Genomic DNA, 23056 nt, shown 5'->3' with positions numbered 1-23056 from the left:
CATTGCATCTGATTTGCCATCTTCACTGTTGTGAGTGACTGTCTTATAAATTTTTTAAATTCAATGAAACTTATCATCAAATTGTAAAATTCTATAAAAAGAAGCAAGATAAAATGACTTTTTATAAAATGACATTTGTTATCTGAGTATAATCAGTAGCTTTCTGTGAAATTTTGTGTTTCTGTTTGTGAATTTTATATATCCATAAGCCTGTGGAATTTAGAATTAAGATAGTGTAATTCAGCCTCTAAATGGATCCATTTCACTCTCCAATTGATATAAGTGAAATTTCCACTTAACTAATTTTATGATTTCTAATGGGGCTTCCCAGGTTGCTCAGTAGTTAAGAATCTACCTGCCAAGGCAGGAGATGCAGGAGATCCCTGGGTTGGGAGGACAATGGCAACCCCTTCCTATATTCTTGCCTAGAAAATCCCATAGACAGAGGAGCCTGGCAGGCTACAGTCCATAGGGTGGCAAAGATTCTGATGTGACTGAGTGACTGAGCACAATGATTTCTTATAAGAAATAATAGATAATGTGTAACATTAGACTTAAGTGATATTAGAGTTTGTCTCACTCAACCTGCCAGTTTTTTAAAAACTGAAAAAATCAAAACCTGAAGAAGTTGTCACACGTTCAAAGTAGCTGATACTAACTGGACACTAAATTGTTTTTATTTTATACACTAATGTATTCAGAAAATTGTATGCACTGTTTTAGTTACCTAAAGCTGTGGGACAAACTGCACCAAAACTTACTGGCTAAAACCGGCAAACATTTGAAATCTCACAGTCTCTATGGATCGCAGACCTGGTACAACTTAGCTGGATGCCTCTGGTTTAAGGTCTCATGAGTTCGGGGCTGCAGCCTCATGTTAGGGACTGACTGGGCAGGGGGGATTTATTTTCAAGTCATCTCATGTGGTTTTCACAGCCCTATGTCTCTTGTCCTGTGTCTTGGCGCAGGACTGTCTCACGGCATTATATCTGGTTCTTCCATGACAAGAATGTCAGGAAAGGGAGAGAGAGAAATGGAAATGACAGACATTTTACAACTGAATCCTGGAGGTGACATTCCATCACATTTGCTTTATTCTCTTTGTTAGGTCTAACTCAGACTAAGGGGAAGGTTCTATACAAGATATGAATAACAGGATGAAGGAATCACCAGAGCCATCCTGTAGGCTGTCCCTAACCTTAACACTACCCATGCCCAGAGAAAATACTTCCCAAGTAAAATATTTATTTATTAAGTCTTTATAGTAAAACATCTCAGGTAATGAAATTGGAGTACAGACTCTTGGTGGACCAATATTATGTTCTGTGTATGTTTTTCTTTCTGATTTTGCACTGAGGTTACAAAAATTATATCTTTGTACCTGTGAAATATGCAGTGAAGTCTTAAAGATTAAACAGAGAAGATGGTTCAGACATATGTACACATGCACAGAGCAAGAGAGGGAGAGAGACAGAGAAATAAAGACTAAATACAGCAAAATGTAAATATTGAATCTGAGGGAGGAATTCAATTAGTTTTCCAAGGGCTGGTTTAGGAAGTTACCACAATAAAATAATAAGAAGTTTTATTTTGCCATAGTTCTGGAGGCCAGGAGTGTAAAATCAAGGTATTAACATGGATGAACTCCCTCCAAGAGGCTAAAAAGGAGAATCTATTCTTTACCTCTTCTAACTTCTGCTGTCAGAATTCCTTGACTATCACCCCAGATTCTGAACACTGTCTGCATCTCCACTCTGCCTCCTCTTTTTTTCTGTAGCTCTCTTCTCTCTCTCTCTCTCAAATCTCCTTTGCCTTTCTCCTATAAGGATATTTGTCATTGGATTTGCTGCTGCTGTTTAGTAGCTCAGTCATGGCTGACTCTTTGCGAGTCCCTGGGCTGTAGCCAACCAGGATCCTCTGTCCATGGGATTCTCCAGGCAAAAATACTGTAGTGGATGGTCATTTCCTTCTCCAGGGAATTTTTGCCACCCGGGGGGCAGAACTTAAGTTTCCTGTGTCTCCTGCTTGGCAGGCAGATTCTTTACCACTGAGACACCTAGGACCCATTCCATATCACAATGATCTCATCTCAAGGTTCTTAACTTAATCATGCCTGTAAAACCCCTCTTTCCAAATAAACTAGAATTACTGGGATCTAGGGATTGGGGGTGGACATATAGTTTCGGCAGGGGGTAGGGGGTGGGGGTTGGGGATGGCTACCATTCCATCCACCACAGAAGTACATAGGGATTCTTTGTTCAGTTCTTTCAACTCTTCCAGAATTTTAAAAGCATGATATTAACGAGCATAAAAACAGAGGTTACATTATCAAATGTTGTAAAAATTCGAAGAGCTTAGCCTCTGACAAGCTAACTTTATTTTAAAGGTAAAACTTTTAAAATATACAGATGTGTTAAATTAGGTGTTTTGTCAATCTGTGCTTCATTGTCATTCACTATTTGAAGTCAGTGGGGATTATGTCATGTCAAAACTCTTCTACATTGTCTGGCCTCTCAAATTTTTGCTTTAATCTTTTTAAAACATTTAGGATATCAAAGGTCACTTTTATTTCAAAACAAATAACTATGTTCCCAATTTTGCTATTCTTATAGTAAGACTGAGACTTTCTGTTAATTGCCAGAAGATGACAACTTTTTCTCCGATAGTAGGGTCTTAAAGCCCAAAGGAATATTTTTGTTTTGTTTGATCTCTGATTAGTTTGTCTTTTCAAATATGTATATTGATCTTAAGAATCACTCTTTTTCATTTCTTTAGCTGTCGTGCCTTAAATTTGATTGAGTTAAAGTGGCTTTATGAAGTATCTCTGCTATATAAAATGATAAGTAAATGTATCTAATCAAGTATCTCTATACTAAATGAGTCTATTTACACTTACCTTAAACCATGAAGATCAAGACAAGCATTCCACTGAAGCAACTGCCGGGGGGGCGGAAAAAGACACACACACACACACCATATACATATACACATAAACAAGGAACAGTTTTAATCCTGGGAGGATAATGGAGTGGTTAACAGAATAATGATGGAAAACAAAATGTTTTACTAACTGTGAGACTTAGCTACTTTTCAACTGAAATCAGTCACTAGGGTCTAGATAAGCTCTTAAAGCTTTCATATTTAATTTTTTAACATTATATCTCCAGTGTCTATCACATTGTTTAAGTAGATGTTGATAATATTAAACAGATACAATTATAAATGTGTATACCATGAGTAATTAATGAATTAACTCACAGAGTAGCCAAACACAGTCAAGCATAAACGTATTGAAGTTAAATCAACTAGTTAAGGGATTGTTGGAACTTATGTCAAACGTGTGTGTGTGTGTGTGTACATACATTTGATGCCGTTTGCTTGGACAACCTTTAAGAATTGTGGAGTCATTGACTCTAAAGCTGAAAGCAAACACAGGTGGTTGGTTCTATGTCTTTCTTCAAGAGACAAGCAATTATTATCCTCATGATCTATTAAGCCACATTTTCTTTAGCATGTGACAGCTAAGGTGATGTTGATCAAAAAATATAGCTCTTTATTCTTAAACAAGTTCACATGCACATAGATGTTTAACTAGTGCCTTTATAGAGCTATTATGAAAAAACACCAGCAGCCTTGGTCTGGAGAAGTAATTTATGGCAGCTAGGTAAATGGTGTCCAAGATCACCTTGATGGTATTAGCTATTCAGTATCCCTACCCCTGCACTGTGGCATTTCTTTAACTCTGTTGATAAATGTGAGAGGAAAACACACACACACACACACATACAAAAAACACAATGAGCCCTACTCAGACTGCTTACTCTGTTTCTCCTTCTCTAGTACCTGCTGCTTCAGATCATCTGTCAGGCAGTTAACAGAGAAGAGAGTAGGAGAAACTGCAGAGGAGTGAGTGTGTATGAGAGAAGCGTAGTTAAAAGAAGGCCTTGTGTCTATCACTACCCTCCCCAACCTTTCTTCCCCTTTGGTTCATTAACTGGAAGTGTGGAAAGGTGAAGGGAAATGAATTTAACTTGTCCTGACATTAGTTAGAGACAGAAATGCAATGACTTCCAGAATGTTTCTGCCCCAGAGAGAGGTAATTGAAAAAAGTGTTGTGTGGTTAGATGGTGTAATGAAAAATAAAGAAATGATTCAGGAGAGTGGAATCAAATTATAAGCATAAAGGCAAATGTACTGAAGTTTTTAGCCAGTTGAAAAATTGAGAGATACTATCAGGACTGTGCAAATATATTGCTCTGATTAATTTTCCTGGGGTGAAATATGAAAATATTTATAAAATTGAGAATCCTGCCCTGAATAAAATTTTCTTTGTGATATAATAAGCTAAAATAAGCCATAACAAGTATCCATCTATGTAAAAACATTTAAATAGTAAAGAATTAAATAAGAAGGTTTCATGTGAGAGTAAAAAGAATTTGTATCTGGACATTGCTCTGAGTTGCTTACAACTTGGGAGAATACTCAATAAACAAAATAAAGGCTAATTTATCTTAGAGGGTATTATAGTTGAGTTTTGAAATGTTGTTTTTGCTGTCGGTATTTTCTTTTCTTTTCTTAAGACCCCTTTTACATGTTTAAAAAACTTATTTTTCAATATAAGGTGAGAGGTGTGTGCATGCATGCTAAGTCACTTCAGTCATGTCTGACTCTTTGTGACCCATAGACTGTAGTCCACCAGGTTCCTCTGTCCATGGTATTCTCCAGGCAATAATACTGGAGTGGGTTGTCACACTCTCCTCCAGGGGACCACCCTGACCTGGGACTGAACTTAAATCTCCTGAGTCTCCTGCATTGGCAGGCAAGTTCTTTACCACTACAGACACCTGGGAAGCTCCAAGGTGAGAGATATTCAAGGGTCAAAGTGAATTCAGTTCAGTTCAGTGCAGTTGCTCAGTCGTGGTCGAGCCTTTGCAATCCCATGGTTGCAGTACACAAGGCCTCCCTGTCCATCACCAACTCCTGGAGTATACTCAAACTCATGTCCATTGAGTCAGTGATGCCATCCAATCATCTCATCCTCTATTGTCCCCTTTGCCCCCCACCTTCAATCTTTCCCAGCATCAGGGTTTTTTCAAATGAGTCAGTTCGTTGCAACAGGTAGCCACAGTATTGAGTTTCAGCTTCAGCATCAGTCCTACCAATGAACACTCAGGACTGGTCTCCTTTAGGATGGACTGGTTGGATCTCCTTGCATTCCAACGGACTCTCAAGAGTCTTCTTCAACACCATAGTTCAAAAGCATCAATATTTCAGTGCTCAGCTTTCTTTATAGTCCAAATCTCACATGCATACATGACTACTGAAAAAAACCATAACCTTGACTAGATGGTCTTTGTTGGCAAAGTAATATCTCTGCTTCTTAATATGTTATCTAGGTTGGTCATAGCGTTTCTTCCAAGGAGTAAGCATCTTTTAATTTCATGACTGCAGTCACCATCTGCAGTGACTTTGGAGCCCCCAGAAATAAAGTCTGTCACTGTTTCCACTGTTTCCCCATCTATTTGCCCTGAAGTGATGGGACTGGATGCCTTGATCTTTGTTTTCTGAATGTTGAGCTTTAAGCCAACTTTTTCACTCTCCTCTTTCACTTTTGTCAAGAGGCTCTTTAGTTCTCCTCCCTTTCTGCCAAAAGGGTGGTGTCACCTGCATATCTGAGGTTATTGATATTTCTCCCAGCAATCTTGATTCCAGCAATGTTTGATTCCCAGCAATTGTGCTTCAGCCAAGCTTTTCTCATGATGTACTCTTCATAGAAGTTAAAGAGGCAGGGTGACAATGTACAGCCTTGATGTACTCCTTTCCCTATTTGGAACCAGTCTGTTCTTCCATGTCCAGTTCTAAAGGTTGCTTCCTGACCTGCGTACAAATTTCTCAAGAAGGAGGTCAGGTGTTCCCATCTCTTTCAGAATTTTCCACAGTTTGTTGTGATCCACATAGTCAAAGTCTTTGGAATGGTCAATAAAGCAGAAATAGATGTTTTTCTGGAACTCTCTTGCTTTTTTGATGATGCAATGGATGTTGGCAATTTGATATCTGGTTCCTCTGCCATTTCTAAAACCAACTTGAACATCTGGAAGTTCAAGGTTCACGTGATGTTGTAGCTTGGCTTGGAGAATTTTGAGCATTACTTTGCTGTCGTGTGAGATGAGTGCAATTGTGCAGTAGTTTGAACATTCTTTGGCATTGCTCTTCTTAGGCATTGGAATGAAAACTGACCTTTTCTAGTCCTGAAACCACTGCTGAGTTTTCCAAATTTGCTGACATATTGAGTGCAGCACTTTCACAGCATCATCTTTTAGGATTTGAAATAGCTCAACTGGAATTCCATCACCTCCACTAGCTTTGTTCATAGTGATGCTTCCTAAGGCCCACTTGACTTTGCATTCCAGGATGTCTGGCTCTAGGTGAGTGATCATACCATCATGATTATCTGGGTCATGAAGATCTTTTTTGTATAGTTCTGTGTATGGATGTGAGAGTTGGACTACAAAGAGAGCTGAGTGCCGAAGAATTGATGCTTTTGAACTGTGGTGTTGGAGAAGACTCTTGAGAGTCCCTTGGACTTCAAGGAGATCCAACCAGTCCATCCTAAAGGAGATCAGTCTTGGGTGTTCATTGGAAGGTCTGATGTTGAAGCTGAAGCTCCAGTACTTTGGCCACCTCATGCAAAGAGCTGACTCATCTGAAAAGACCCTGATGCTGGGGAAAGATTGAGGGCAGGAGGAGAAGGGGACAACAGAGGATGAGATGGTTGGATGCATCACAAACTCAATGGACATGGGTTTGGGTAGACTCCAGCAGTTGGTGATGGACAGGGAGGCTTCACGTGCTGTGGTTCATGGGGTCACAAAGAGTCGGACATGACTGAGTGACTGAATTGAATTGAACTCTGTGTATTCTTGCCACCTCTTCTTAATATCTTCTGCTTCTGTTAGGTCTATATCATTTCTGTCCTTTATTGAGCCCATCTTTGCATGAAATGTTCCCTTGGTATCTCTAATTTTCCTGAAGAGATCTCTAGTTTCCCATTCTATTTTTTTCCTCTGTTTCTTTGCATTGATCACTGAGGAAGGCCTTCTTATCCCTCCTTGCTATTCTTTGGAACTCTGCATTTAAATGGTTTTATCTTTCCTTTTCTCCTTTGCTTTTTGCTTCTCTTCTTTTCACAGCTATTTTTAAGACCTCCTCAAACAGCCATTTTGCTTTTTTGCATTTCTTTTTCTTGAACCTCCATCCATAGTTCTTCAAGCACTCTGTCTATCAGATCTAATCCCTTGAATCTATTTCTTACTTACACCGTATAATCGTAAGGGATTTGATTTAGGTCATACCTGAATGCTTTAGTGGTTTTCCCCTACTTTCTTCCATTTAAGTCTGAATTTGGCAGTAAGGAGTTCATGATCTGAACCACAGTCAGCTCCCAGTCTTGTGTTTACTGTCTGTATAGAGCCTCTCCATCTTTGGCTGCAAAGAATATAATCAATCTGATTATGGTATTGACCATCTGGTAATGTCTATGTGTAGAGTCTTCTCTTGTGTTGTTGGAAGTGGGTGTTTGCTATGACCAGTGCGTTTTCTTGGCAAAAGTCTATTAGCCTTTCCCCTGCTTCATTCTGTACTCCAAGGCCAAATTTGCCTGTTACTCCAGGTGTTTCCTGACTTCTTACTTTAGCATTCCAGTCCCCTATGATGAAAAGGACATCTTTTTTGGATGTTAGTTCTAGAAGGTCTTGTAGGTCTTCATAGAACCATTCAACTTCAGCATTACTGGGAGGGGCAGAGACTTGAATTACCGTGATATTGGACGATTTGCCTTGGAAACAAACAGAGATCATTCTGTATTTTGGACTCTTTAGTTGACTATGATGGCTACTCCATTTCTTCTAAGGGATTCTTTCCCACAATAGTAGATATAACGGTCATCTGAGTTAAATTCACTCTTTCTAGTCCATTTTAGTTCACCAATTCCTAAAATGTCGATGTTCACTCTTGCCATCTCCTGTTTGACCACTTCCAATTTGCCTTGATTTATGGACCTAACATTCCAGGTTCCTATGCAATATTGCTCTTTACAGCTTCAGACTTTACTTCCATCTCTAGTCATATCCACAACTGGGTTTTGTTTTTGCTTTGGCTCCATCTCTTCGTTCTTTCTGGAGTTATTTCTCCACTGATCTCCAGTAGCATATTGGGCACCTACCAAACTGGGGAGTTCGTCTTTCAGTGTTCTATCTTTTTGCCTTTCATCCTGTTCATGGGGTTCTCAAGACAAGAATACTGAAGTAGTTTGCCATTCCCTTCTCCAGTGGACCGTGTTTTGTCAGAACTCTCCACCATGACTTGTTCATCTTGGGTTGCCCTACACGGCATGGCTCATAGTTTCATTGAGTTAGACAAGGCTGTGAACCATGTGATGAGATTGGTTCAGTTCAGTTCAGTTCATTTCAGTCACTCAGTCATGTCCAATTCTTTGCAACCCCATGAATCGCAGCACGCCAGGCCTCCCTGTCCATCACCAACTCCCAGAGTTCACAAAGACTCACGTCCATCGAGTCAGTGATGCCATCCAGCCATCTCATCCTCTGTCGTCCCCTTCTCCTCCTGCCCCCAATCCCTCCCAGCATCAGAGTCTTTTCCAAAGAGTCAACTCTTCACTTGAGGTGGCCAAAGTACTGGAGGTTCAGCTTTAGCATCATTCCTTCCAAAGAAATGCCAGGACTGATCTCCTTCAGAATGAACTGGTTGGTTCTCCTTGCAGTCCAAGGGACTCTCAAGAGACTTCTCCAACACCACAGTTCAAAAGCATGAATTCTTCGGCGCTCAGCCTTCTTCACAGTCCAACTCTCACATCCATACATGACCACAGGAAAAACCATAGCCTTGACTAGACAGACCTTTGTTGGCAAAGTAATGTCTCTGCTTCAGAATATGCTATCTAGGTTGGTCACAACTTTCCTTCCAAGGAGTAAGCGTCTTTTAATTTCATGGCTGCAGTCACCATCTGTAGTGATTTTGGAGCCCAGAAAAATAAAGTCTGACACTGTTTCCACTGTTTCCCCATCTATTTCCCATGAAGTAATGGGACCGGATGCCATGATCTTCGTTTTCTGAATGTTGAGCTTTAAGCCAACTTTCTCACTCTCCACTTTCACTTTCATCAAGAGGCTTTTTAGTTCCTCTTCACTTTCTGCCATAAGGGTGGCATCATCTGCATATTTGAGGTTATTGATATTTCTCCCAGCAATCTTGATTCCAGCTTGTGTTTCTTCCAGTCCAGTGTTTCTCATGATGTACTCTGCATATATGTTAAATAAGCAGGGTGACAATATAAAGCCTTGACTTACTCCTTTTCGTATTTGGAACCAATCTGTTGTTCCATGTCCAGTTCTAACTGTTGCTTCCTGACCTGCATACAAATTTCTCAAGAGGCAGATCAGGTGGTCTGGTATTCCCATCTCTGTTCAGAATTTTCCACAGTTTATTGTGATCCACGCAGTCAAAGGCTTTGGCATAGTCAATAAAGCAGAAATAGATGTTTTTCTGAGACTCTCTTGCTTTTTCCATGATCCAGTGGATGTTGGCATTTTGATCTCTGTTCCTCTGCCTTTTCTAAAACCAGCTTGAACATCTGGAAGTTCACGGTTCACATATTGCTGAAGCCTGGCTTGGAGAATTTTGAGCATTACTTTACTACCGTGTGAGATGAGTGCAATTGTGCAGTAGTTTGAGCATTTGTTGGCATTGCCTTTCTTTCGGATTGGAATGAAAACTGACCTTTTCCAGTCTGTGGCCACTGCTGCGTTTTCCAAATTTGCTGGCATATTGAGTGCAGCACTTTCACAGTATCATCTTTCAGGATTTGAAATAGCTCAACTGGAATTCCATCACCTCCACTAGCCTTGTTCGTAGTGATGCTTTCTAAGGCCCACTTGACTTCATGTTCCAGGATGTCTGGCTCCAGGTCAGTGATCACACCATCATGATTATCTGGGTCGTGAAGATCTTTTTCTACAGTTCTTCTGTGTATTCTTGCCATCTCTTCTTAATATCTTCTGTTTCTGTTAGGTCCATACCATTTCTGTCCTTTATTGATCCCATCTTTGCATGAAATATTCCTTTGGTATCTCTGATTTTCTTGAAGAGATCCCTAGTCTTTCCCATTCTGTTGTTTTCCTCTATTTCTTTGCATTGATCGCTGAAGAAGGCTTTCTTATCTCTCCTTGCTATTCTTTGGAACTCTGCATTCAGATCCTTATGTGTTTCCTTTTCTCCTTTGCTTTTCACTTCTCTTCTTTTCACAACTGTTTATAAGGCCTCCCCAGACAGCCATTTTGCTTTTTTGCATTTCTTTTCCATGGGGATGGTCTTGATCCCTGTCTCCTGTAGAGTGTCACGAACCTCTGTCCATAGTTCATAAGGCACTCTGTCTATCAAATCTAGTCCCTTAAATCTATTTCTCATTTCCATTGTATAATCATAAGGGATTTGATTTAGGTCATATCTGAATGTCTAGTGGTTTTCCCTACTTTCTTCAATTTAAGTCTGAATTTGGCAATAAGGAGTTCATGATCTGAACCACAGTCAGCTCCCGGTCTTGTTTTTGCTGACTATATAGAGCTTCTCCATCTTTGGCTGCAAAGAATATAATTAATCTGATTTCAGTGTTGACCATCTGGTGATGTCCATGTATAGAGTCTTCTCTTGTGTTGTTGGAAGAGGGTGTTTGTTATGACCAGTGCATTTTCTTGGCAAAACTCTATTAGTCTTTGCCCTGCTTCATTCCTTATTCCAAGGCCAAATTTGCCTACCACTCCAGGTGTTTCTTGACTTCCTGCTTTTGCATTCCAGTCCCCTATAATTAAAAGGACATCTTTTTTGTGTGTTAGTTCTAAAAGGTCTTGTAGGTCTTCATAGAACTGTTAGTTTCCTGTAATGTGGTTTCCAGTCTGTCTGCCCTCTATGGAGAAGGAAAGAGGCTTATGGAAGCTTCCTGATGGGAGAGACTAACTGAGGGGGAAACTGGGTCTTCTTCTAATGGGCGGGGCCATGCTCAGTAAATCTTTAATCCAATTTTTTGTTGGTGGATGAAGCTGTGTTCTCTCCCTGCTATTTACCTGGGCTCAAACTATGGTAGAGGTAATGAAGATAATGGTGACCTCTCAAAAGATCCCATGCATGTACTGATACACTCAGTGCCTCCAACCCTGGAGCAGGCCACCACAGACCCACGCCTCCCCTGGAGACTCCTGGACACACCCAGGCAAGTCTGCGTCAGTCTCTTGTGGGGTCACTGCTCCTTTCTTCTGGGTCCTGGTACACACAAGGTTCTGTTTATACCCTTCAAGAGTCTATTTCCCAGTCCTGTATAAGTTCTGGCAGTTCTATGATAGTGTTAATGGCTACCTCCTCCAAGAGGGCTTATGCCATACCCAATGGCAGTCCACTGCTGATCTGTACCTCCACAGGAGACACACAAACACAGTTCTGTCTCAGTCTCTGTGGTGTCTCTGGTCCAGATCTTTAGTTTTAATGATATTGAACGATTCAATTATAATTACTGAAGAATGTATTTGATTCCAGTTTTTTTTTTTTAGTTATGGAATTAAAGTTTTTAATTGTATATTTGTTTGTAGACTCAAGAATATATTTGAACAAATCATTGATATATATAACCCTTCCAGGTTAATTGAGAAAGAAACACTAAGATACAAAACATTTCTCCTATATGAAGCTCTTGAAATATCCTATTGTCAATCCAAACAGAATAAACTAAAATGAGATAATTGGGAAGGTGCCCATAAAGTCAGCCTGAATATATTATCACAACTATATATGAGATAATATTTGTTTTAAAAAGATTCTATGGCACTGTAAACTCAGTCTCATTAGAGACTGCATTTAAAAGGCTTATAAAGTTACTCATTAATGTTATCTTGTTGTATCTCCACAGCTTTTTCATTAAAGAAAATTCAGCAGAAAGCATTTTCTCCTGATAGCAGGAACCAATTTGCAATAAATGTTCTGGAAACCACTAGGGAAGCCATTACTGAGGTCTAATAAAAACAGACAAGCGTAACTTGTTCTATATTTTTGTTTCAATCACACACAGATGAGACCCCGCTTTCCACACCAACTGCGAGAGACAGCCTTGACAAACTTTCTCTAACTGGGCATGGACAACCACTACCTCCAGGATTCCCATCTCCTTTTCTGTTTCCTGATGGATTGTCTTCCATAGAGACCCTTCTGACTAACATACAGGTAGGACTTTTTCACATTCTGGGAGAAAGGAACATGGAGGATTCAGCTGTCAATTTTTCCCAAAGTCATACTATCCCAGCTTAATCCATTCTTGAGACTGACAAAACCATGATAATGAATTTTTCTAGCAATTTGATATTTTAAACTTAATATGCAAATTCAATTGGTTAGAAATACCCAAATGTGTATACTACATCTTAATAAAAACTTAGATGAAAGGACCTGGGCCTTTTAAAAACCATTCTGCTTAAATGTTCTCTTTATTGCCAATTAATAGTAGGAATCTAGCTGTTTAAGTTTGTCTGATGTATTAAAAGACAGTACACCAGTTCTAATAAATGTTTAGCTGTTTTTAAACTGCTGGCCTTTCAGTGAGGAAATGATATGTTTAGTCATTTAAATATGTCTAAATGAAAAAGAATCCAAAAAATCCCTTCTTTCATAAATTAGTTTATTTCAGTTAATAGGATTTCTTCAAAGAATAGACTTCAAAAAGTCATACAAAACTTTCCACAGATTTCCTATGTAGTCTTTAGGATGTATATTTTATGTACAGTACATTATGAATAAAAAATACCATTAACAATAACATAGAACATGGAGCCAAAATAATAAGTGTTTGGGATAAAAGAAAACATAATTTTTTGCCCACACATGAAGTGGTCATGTGGACCCCAGATGGAGCTTTTTGCCATCACTTCTCCACACTTAAAATAGCTGGTAGTAATATGCTTACAGATACTCTGGTGGTATTTTTTTTTTTTAATCTTTGTTCTAGCATTCAATCCTTACTGGTATTTTTCTGTACACATTTCATACCATATTAAACTTTCTCCCAGTAGAAATGTAATTAATTTTATTTACCTCTCTAAGGACATAACAGAAGGCCTTTAATGTAACATATCTTCTCATCTGTTAATATGGCATTTTTAATACTAATGTAATTAGAATCTCCAGAACTGTATTCAACTTTAAGGTTTTATATCTCAGTAATTGAAATAAATCATCAATCTAACCTAAATGTAATCATAGCCAAATAACTGATTATATTTAAAAATAAACATGTAACTTTTTTTCTAAATTCAGCCCACATTATTGTTTTCTGAGTTAAAGTTCTTAATGCATTTCTCTTTTGTTAAATTAAATGCTTTCAAAAATATCCCTCAACATTTCTGAATTTACACTTTGAGAAGTAAGGGAACAATTAAGTTTCTTTTGTATGTTCTGTGTGTGTGTGTACATATATATATTTATAAAATTCTATATGAAGCAAATAAAAAGCTAAACATTTACTTAAAATTCTCCATCTAGGTGTCTGTATATTCACTAACTAAAGCCTCTTTAATGGGGAAAATAATAATTTAATTTCAATTTCAGCAAAGAAAACATTTCTGTGTAAACATTCACTAGTGCAAACCGGTTTGCTCATCTGAAGAGTAGATTTACACAGGGACCCTTGCGTTCTATGTGAAAACCACATCACTAAGTCAAATTCTGTGTTTGAGAATGTTTATCCACCCACCCATAGACAGTAATACACAGACTAGAAATGTTATCTGCTTGTGTGCTTGCATGCTAAATCGGTTCAGTCGGGTCGGACTCTATGTAACCCTATGGACTATAGGACTCCAGGCTTCTCTGTCCATGGGATTCTCCAAGCAAGTATACTGGAGTGGGTTACCATGCCTTCCTCAAGACCTTCTGAACCCACAGATTTAACCCACATCTCTTATGTCTCCTGCATTGGTGGGCAGGCTCTTTACCACTAGCACAACATGAGAAGCCCAGAAATGTTATCTACATCACCTCAAATTATAAGTATTTCTTTAAAGAAAGAAAAGAAGAAAAGAGAAAATTTCAGTTTTAAATTGTTCAAATTTTAGATAAATTATTTTTTACTGAATAGATCTCTGGAAATAATATATTCTCTAGCTTTCCAAACAGCCTTAAGATGATATATTAGGAAGCATTGATGATAGGAGTCAAGTCAAAGTAAATTATTTCTTCTAGTCCTAAATCATAGGATTCTGGGTCTGACAAAGTTAGAACACTCACAATAAAAATGCTCCATTTAGGGACCTCCCTCTATGTCCAGTGGTTAAGACCTTGCCTTCCAATGAAGGGCGTGCAGGTTTGATCCATGGTCAGGTAGCTAAGATCCCTCATGACTCACAGACAAAAAACCAGAACATAAACAGCCAAAGCAATATTGGAACAAATTTAGTAAAGATTTTAAAAATGGTCCACATCAAAAAAGGAAATAATATTTCATTTAAAATAAATTAAGCTGTTCACTTCAGTTTCACATATAGATGTATACAGATGAGATATTATATATGTATATGTATGAATGTGATACCTGTATACAAGTATATGTGCATGCACATATATGTTTGAAAGGTAAAATAAATATTGAAAATCTTACTAAGTGCAATATACAGTAAAACAAATGACAATACATACATACATTCATACATACTTATATACATGTTCACATACACACACACAAGCCAGACATACATGCTAGATTTATGTTCAGTTATAGTTTCACATTATTTTGCAAAAGGTCATAGTTGCTAGCTCTTTTATTATTATTACATATATTGAGTTATAGTAATATCCTAGGAATGGTATAGAATATTTAAACAGTCATGACTCTGACTCATGGGGCATACAGTATAAATGTGTTTGCTGTCCAAATTCTAATTTGGGTAATTACATTCTGTCTACCTCAATTTCCTTTGTAAGTTCAATTATGTATAATGGGGTTCTCTGCTTTCTGTCTCAAATGGCAATACTCTTTTGGTGTGGTAAATTTAAAGCTCTATATTTCCTTTGAAGATACTTTATCACAATGACAATGAAAAATAATTGAGTTGAAAGTATTTGCATTTTTATATCATACAATATCATGTTTAAAATTAAAGGTTTATTGTACATGTTTTCTATTTTAGAATATTGTGTTATATTTAAATTTAATGCACATAAACTCTATTTTTCTTAGAATTAATGACCAAAACTACTCAAAATAATATTTAAGGTGTTATTGTTCTAATATTCAATCCTTTGATTTCATGATATTGTGTAATTTGATAATTTTAAAATTAAGAATTTTTAATAGCTACTGTAGATGTCCCTTCCATGACACATTATCAAAATTGAATTTTCTTAAATGGTATTTCTTTGTGTTTTAAAAGAGGGCCTGTAGAAAAATACTATATGCTAGTATTTTAAAATATATATACTATATATAGTGTAGAAAATACGTTTTATATATAGTACAGAAAAATATATGTAGTATAGAAATATATGTGTATACTGTATATCTTTAGGTACCAGATTTTTGCTAGTTCCTAGAACTATACTATTCTTTCTTAAAGTTTGACTATTTTTATAAATTAGAAGTCATAAAGAATAAGGATATCCTCAGTAAAGAACAGCAATTTTACTTTAGTGACATTTAAATTCACTCTAGATTTTCCTTTTTAGAATTAAAAAAAATTATATGGAATTTTATTTTATTTTTCTATGTGGACAGTCTTTCATTATGGTTTCCTTAATCAAACGTGTTCATGGACAACAACCTATGAGATTTTAGGTGTGGAAAGTAGAATTTTAGTATCAATTTACTGGATGTGACACCTTCAATCATTGATTATCATTTGAACAAACTGAAGGGAGAATTTTACCCACTATTCTCAATCTGAGCTTTCAAGCTGTAAATCATAACTGGGATACATTTGCACATAAGACTAGGAATAAATATGTTGCACTGTTTATTACCCTATTTACAAAAAATTATTTTAAAGGATAGTTAAATAAATAAAAAGTAGAAAAGAAAAATAAGGTAGAGAATATAAAATTTAGTGAGGAGTGATATTAACCCTAAGGATATATGCCATAAGGGGAGTAAGATAGCTGTTTGGTTCATTCTGATTTGTCTATGTGGAAGTATTAAACAAACAAGGAAAATCTAAAAGGGATGTTAAAACCACAATGAATAGCAGGCTGAGATTGGTTCACTATGGTCTGACAAATAAACATATTCTGACTGTGGTATTTAAGAAGCATTCTTTACTTCTATATTTAATGGAAGACAATGAAAAATAATTTGACCAAAATATTCTGATTATACATATTCCAGTCTTTACATTTCAAAGTCATGATCAGTAATATATCTTATACATTTCAAAAAAATGAATCATTTTTATTTGCATTATTAATATGTATTTTAATTATAAAATATGTACTAGTAATTAGTTATATAGTTACTAATCTTCTCTAACTGATAAAAGAATTAGAAACTTTTCAAAATGATAAACGATAAAATAAGACATTGACTTCAAAATATGGGTAGACTAGCATCAGATACATTGGTTTTTATATTATGTCTTTTTATCTTTAATCATAGTATGTTATATCTTCTCCTGTGTGTCCCATTACCAATTTTGTGAAGAGAGATCATGGAAAAAACAGTAAACCACAGCCAATATTTTAAACTCAGTTTACTGTAATGAAGAGAGTGGCATTAATCTCTTAAAAATCTGGACTCTGTATCATATTTACTAATTTATATCATATACAACAACAATACAAATATTAATAGTAAAACTAATTTTATTGAGGACTTCCCTGGTGACTCAGTGGTAAAGAATTCCCTTACTAATACAGGAGATGCAGGTTCCATCCCTGGGTCAGGAAGATACCATGGAGAAGGAAACGGCAACCCACTCCAGTATGCTTGCTGGAAAATCCCATGGACAGAGGAGCCTGGTGGGTTACAGTCCTTTGGATCCCAAAAAAAGTAGGGCATGACTTAGCAACTAAACAACAATATTTGCTGAATAATCTTAATATGTCCTTGTGCAGGAAATATACTCCTTTGAGTCTCCTCTACTCTAACACTACTTAAATTCTGATACTTCTAATTCACCAGTGTCAGAGTTTTTCCCATTACAAGCAATTCTGCGAGCTAAGCTGGGGGCCCTGCATTTTATCCTAGTTCAGGCATGATCTGCTTAGAGATAGCATCAGATCTCATAGATTAAGAGTTCAGCCTCACAAACCTGCTTCCTGCCCCCGCTTTCATTGCCAGTTGTAAGTCCTGGTTGTAACCTGTGCTTGTGACCAACCAGCTACAGACTGGAGATTCCCACCATGCCTGCCAATTAATTTGTTAAAGCAGCTCATTGAACTTAGGAAAACATGTTACTTATGTACCCGGTTTATTATAAAAGATTATAAATCAAGGTCGAGAAGGAGCGGGTGAATTGTCCAATACAATTCAGAAACAGATGGGAGAAATGTGTAGGGCAATGTATTTCGAAAGAGGCATAGAGCTTCCATTCCCTCACACGTCACCCACCCTGTACCTCTATACACTGACCAATTCAAAAGTTCTCTGAATCTCATCCATCCTTTAGGGACTTGCCAAAAGTCAACTTATTAACAGAAACTCATATGTAGTCGCAAGGAGTTTATTATGAATAACAGAAGACCCATTTCACCTCTGTTGTTCTTATCATTTAGGAAGTTCCATTCCCTGTAAGCATCTCTAGATACCAGTATCCAGTATAGGATACCTAGAAGTGCTTTTGATGGAGAATTCATCGTTAATCAACTTTGAAGTACAGTAACCATAACAGTAAACCCAAGTATAGTATCTTTTGTCACAAGAGTGGCAAAAATGCTTTAGTTGATACTGTTCTGTCATATTTTTTAAAGTTCCTAACTTCAAGGCACACTATTCTTTTTCAGAATGAAACACCAAACAAAGAAAAAAAGAAAAACCAAAAACCTCAGGGCAGCCTGACCTAGGTTTAGTCAGCTTACTCCTTTGGAACCTTAGACAAGTCACCTCCTCCTTCTGGACCTTGGTTTTCTCATCTTTGAAAGGTTTAAGCTAGACTAGATAATGGCTAAAAATCTCCTCCAACTGGGTTTGTTGTTGTTGTTTCGTTGCTCAATAGTGTCTGACTCTTGTGCTACCCAATGGACAACAGTCTGCCAGTCCCCTCTTTCCATGGGATTTTCTAAGCAGGAATACTAGAGTCTATGTGATCCCATGGACTACAACCTGCCAGGCTCCTTGTCCATGGGATTTCCAGGCAAAAATACTGGGTTGCCATTTCCTTATTTACTCTCATTAGAAATAGCAAACTACTGAACACAAATTTGTACAAAATACAAATATGTACCAAGTAAGCTTTTCTTCCTCTAGGATCTAACTAATAAATTAAGAAATGCTTCTGTCATATCAATATCACTGTAAGTCTCCTATACAGGCAGATACTTATACTTCCTAGGCAAGAGAAATAGTTGACATATTGCTAGATTAATGTGTCCTTTATATATGTAGTTTATAAACTCATTCCCTGAAAAATGATAGAAATTTGTTTACAAGTCATAGTACTTTAGAAAACAAAAATACTTCTGTATTATGACAAGCATTATGTCTGCATATAGAAAAGAAATCTGAAGTCAAACAACCACTATCTTTAATAACTGCTGTGTCATAGACTAAATTTAAAATGCATTTTTTTTTTTAAGAATCGTTACTATCCAGCTTCAATATCATGAGAACTGACCTCCCCTTGGGAACAAATTTTATGTTTTAAACCTTGTTTCCTTTACATTAAATCACATTGCCATCATAGAATTTTGCTTGATATCGCATGACCACATGAGACCTAGCATTTAGTGTGACCTTTTGCATATGATCTACCTGGAAAATTTACAGAAGTTACACAAATCCGATAGTACTGTTATCACTGATGGTTAAAATGGTATCCCAGTGATTTGTAGATGTTGTGAACACTACTTGCTTTTGTTTTTCCCAGTCCCCTGCTGCATTGAAATTTAATTGGTTTTCCGTATTTTTTCAGAAGAGCTGTCACAGACAATAACATATTTTTTGCATATGTATCAGTTTGGCTCTAGTGAAGATTTTTGTTCACACTGGACTCCTACCGATGTGCACTGATTTAAAGTCTAAAAATGAAACTTAATTTTATACAGCTTATAAGTAGTCCCTAGAGGGTATTGGATCCTAAAGCTAATATTTTTCAGACATAATCAGCAGGAATAAGTAATGTACTACCATTAGCGACATTAACAGCAATGTAACAGAAGGAAACAATAAACATAAATGTTCTTAGCAACTTTATATTTACAACAAATATTAATATAAAATTACACAAATTAGAACTGCAGCTTAACACTATTCAACACGTTTATTCATAATGATTGTTTCATATTTAAAGAACACCAAAATATTGTGTTTTGTCAGCCAAGGACAATAGTTTAATAGTAATTTATTTTAAACAGCTACTGATAATACAACCAATCAACACATTAAGTGGTGCCAACATTGGCATCTTGCTAAATAATCTCTAGACATTGCACAGAGAGTACATCTTTCAAAGATAAGTCAACAAGAGCAATCAGAGCAGAAAATTAGAATTTGGTATCTTAGAATTAAAATACAGCTAAACTAAAGTTTTAATTGGGGTGATCTAAAAGGGCACTTGATGTAATGATCTCTTTCATTTGTTACTAATTGTTTGTTCTTGATGAAGAAGAAACATATACAGGAATGTTGCCGAATTAAGATGGCAGTTTCCTTAGCAGCTATGTTTTATTGTTAAAAACAAAAGAGTAGAGAGAAGTGAACTGCCATCCAGCTTGTTTCCTATCACAAAAATTAATCCAGAAAATTCAGGATCAGTTATACCAAATATTAAATATTAATAGCTTGTATGTGCTTGAAAAGAGACTTAAAAAGACTTGTGACAATTGGGCTGAACTGAAGGTACATTCCTATTGCGTTAGCAAGTCAAGCTGGAATTGAAATGTATGAATCAAACTTCTTATGTCGTATCCTATAAAGGGTTAAAGGGGTCTCAAATAAATCTACAACTGGCATTAACTACCATTTCATTTCTAATTTCATTTGAAAAATTCAGCTGCTGATGTTCACAATCCAAAGCATCTTTTCCAAAAGGGCATTTTGAATTGCTGAGTTGAGAAGTATTGAAATCTTAGCTCCAATTTTTACTAATAACTTTAGTAATAATTTTCTAATGCATCTTAGCAGAGAACACATGCATAACGCTTTGCATAGGTTTTACATATTCTCATAATCTCATTTTTGAAAATTTCAGAATACTACTCATATATTAATACAGCATATAGTCAAATTATATACGGAGAAGGCAAAGGCACCCTGCTCCAGTACTCTTGTCTGGAAAATCCCATGGACAGAGGAGCCTGGTAGGCTACAGTCCATGGGGTCGCTAAGAGTCGGACACAACTGAGCGACTTCACTTTCACTTTTCACTTTCATGCATTGGAGAAGGAAATGGCAACCCACTCTAGTGTTCTTGCCTTAAGAATCCCAGGGACGGGGAAGCCTGGTTGGGCTGCTGTCTATGGAGTCACACAGAGTCGGACCCAACTGAAGCGACTTAGCAGCAGCAGTAGCAGCAAATTATATATATATTATTTTATAATCAGTTATATAAATAGATATAATTCGCTTTTGCCATATACTATTATTATATATTGGAGAAGGCCATGGCACCCCACTCCAGTACTCTTGCCTGGAAAATCCCATGGGCAGAGGAGCCTGGTGGGCTACAGTCCATGGGGTCGCGAAGAGTCGGACACGACTGAGTGACTTCACTTTCACTTTTCACTTTCATGCATTGGAGAAGGAAATGGCAACCCACTCCAGTGTTCTTGCCTGGAGAATCCCAGGGACAGGGGGAGCCTGGTGAGCTGCCGTCTATGGGGTCGTACAGAGTCGGACATGACTGAAGTGACTCAGCAGCAGCAGTATTATTATATATACCCTAAAATGTATCCTCTGTTTAGAGCCATTTTGATAGATTTTTAAAAAATAATGCATTACTAAGCCATGAAGCTTTGGATCCTAATAGAAGTTTTGAATCCTTCTATTCAATAAATTTTTGAAATCTACTCTACAGCAGGCACTCTCTGAGTTTTAGTACCCATAGTACCCCATGAGAGAAAATGTCTCTGCCTCAGAGGACTTACATTTCAGTGAAGAAGATGCAAAATATGCCACTAAACAAATAAACAGATGACAATATTACATAATAAACGACATGAAGAATTTTAAGGAGGGAATAAAAATTTGAGTTTGGAGGGCTAGTCCAGACGAGATGTGAAGAGAACGGTTTTCCCCAGTGATGACTGAACAAAGGTGAAATGAATGTAGGAGTGAGCCATGCAAAACCTGGGAGGAAAAGCATTCAGGAGGGAAACAGAGAGCCAAGTGCCTGGTGCAGAAACAAATTGGTGCCTTAAGAAATAAATGGCCACTCACGTTGTATATAATCTCAGTAGGGAGTGGCAGAGAATGAGCCCTGAGAGACAGGTGAGTATTGCTAACATCACAAGGGGTTACATAAACTATGTCAGATAATTACACATGGAACAAATCAGTCTAATTTTCTTCACAATATTTAATTTTAAGATACACTTATGTGTTGCCCTCATGTAGTATTAAACCTAGATATTCTAATTAGAAGCGATTGAACCTGCATGCCAAAAATATTTGTCTTCCTAAATAGTTTAATTAAACATAGAAAAATTTTGCTTTACTTTGACTATTTATCTTAGTGAATACAAAGTGACTGCACAACAGGAATGAAGATATTTGATAAGTGGGCTGTTCTCTTTTAAAATATGTTAAAGTAATGAATGAAATGTACTTCATCCAAAATATTATAATTCTGAATACCTTCTTTGTACAGGGGCTCTTGAAAGTTGCCATAGACAATGCCAGAGCTCAAGAAAAACAGGTTCAACTTGAAAAAACAGAACTGAAGATGGATTTTTTAAGGGAAAGAGAACTAAGGGAGACACTTGAGAAGCAGTTGGCAATGGAACAAAAGAATAGAGGTATTTTTAAACTTCCAAATAAGTTTAATACTTAGCATCAAATATTCAGCATAACAAGATTTTGTGATTTACTATGAAACTGTAACTTTTTTGTTTTTACTTGTAGCTATAGTTTAGTGCAGGATTTGAATCCTGAGCTTAACCTTTAAAGGACATGGTTTCTCGTCTCTTCGTACCATATATATAATGAAATATATCCATTATATCATTAATCACATAATTTTTACTGCTTATAGATTTAACCAATTCATAGTTTTAAAATAAGGAGTTCTGATAAGATGACAGCCATGAAGAAGAATTCTATATTCATTCATAATTGCCCTTTGAAAAGCTTGAGTTAAAGTCATAAAACTAAAATAGAAAAATACTGATTATTCAAGCGAAGCAGATTTAGTGAGATATTTATCAACTGAAATGGAAGACTGATGAATATCTGAACAAATGACCAAAGTTGAGTGTTTGTATAATTTTCTTTCTGAGTGCCTCATTTTCATCCAACAAGGTCAAATACACATCAGAGTAGAAACTGATGTGAATTTTTATTGGGTAAAAATAATGTTATTATCAGTCTATGAACTGCTGCTTTTTACACACTTTACAGTGCATGTTTAGATAATTTTGAAGGTCATTCATATTTGTCTGCTTATTTTATGTATGACATCCAAGAGTATTTTCTTTACAAACAACTTCCCCTCTGCTTCAACTCTAAAGTTCTCTTCAATATTTAAAAGGGGAAGCTCCTTTTCTCTCATTTAATAAATATCCACTATAAATAATCCACACTTTCTTCTGATATATGTGACGTGGTCATTTTAAAATAATTCTTTCTTTAAAAACTTGCAGAACT

General features: G+C 36.8%; 1 protein-coding gene across 2 annotated transcripts in view; it reads left to right on the top strand.

Moving 5' to 3' along the window:
* The window catches only part of DACH1 (dachshund family transcription factor 1), a 480275-nt gene that overhangs the window by 413392 nt on the left and 43827 nt on the right, over positions 1–23056 (top strand). For both annotated transcript variants that reach the window (XM_070380571.1, XM_070380572.1), the window contains 2 exons: positions 12131–12282; positions 22062–22209. In XM_070380571.1, coding sequence (XP_070236672.1) covers positions 12131–12282; positions 22062–22209 — 300 coding nt within the window. The remainder of the gene's footprint in view (positions 1–12130; positions 12283–22061; positions 22210–23056) is intronic.

Source organism: Bos mutus, chromosome 12 (assembly GCF_027580195.1).
Source record: "Bos mutus isolate GX-2022 chromosome 12, NWIPB_WYAK_1.1, whole genome shotgun sequence".
NCBI classification, from domain to species: Eukaryota; Metazoa; Chordata; class Mammalia; order Artiodactyla; family Bovidae; genus Bos; species Bos mutus.
The sequence above is the reverse complement of the archived record's forward strand: the minus strand, read 5'-3'. Positions and strand labels throughout refer to the sequence as shown.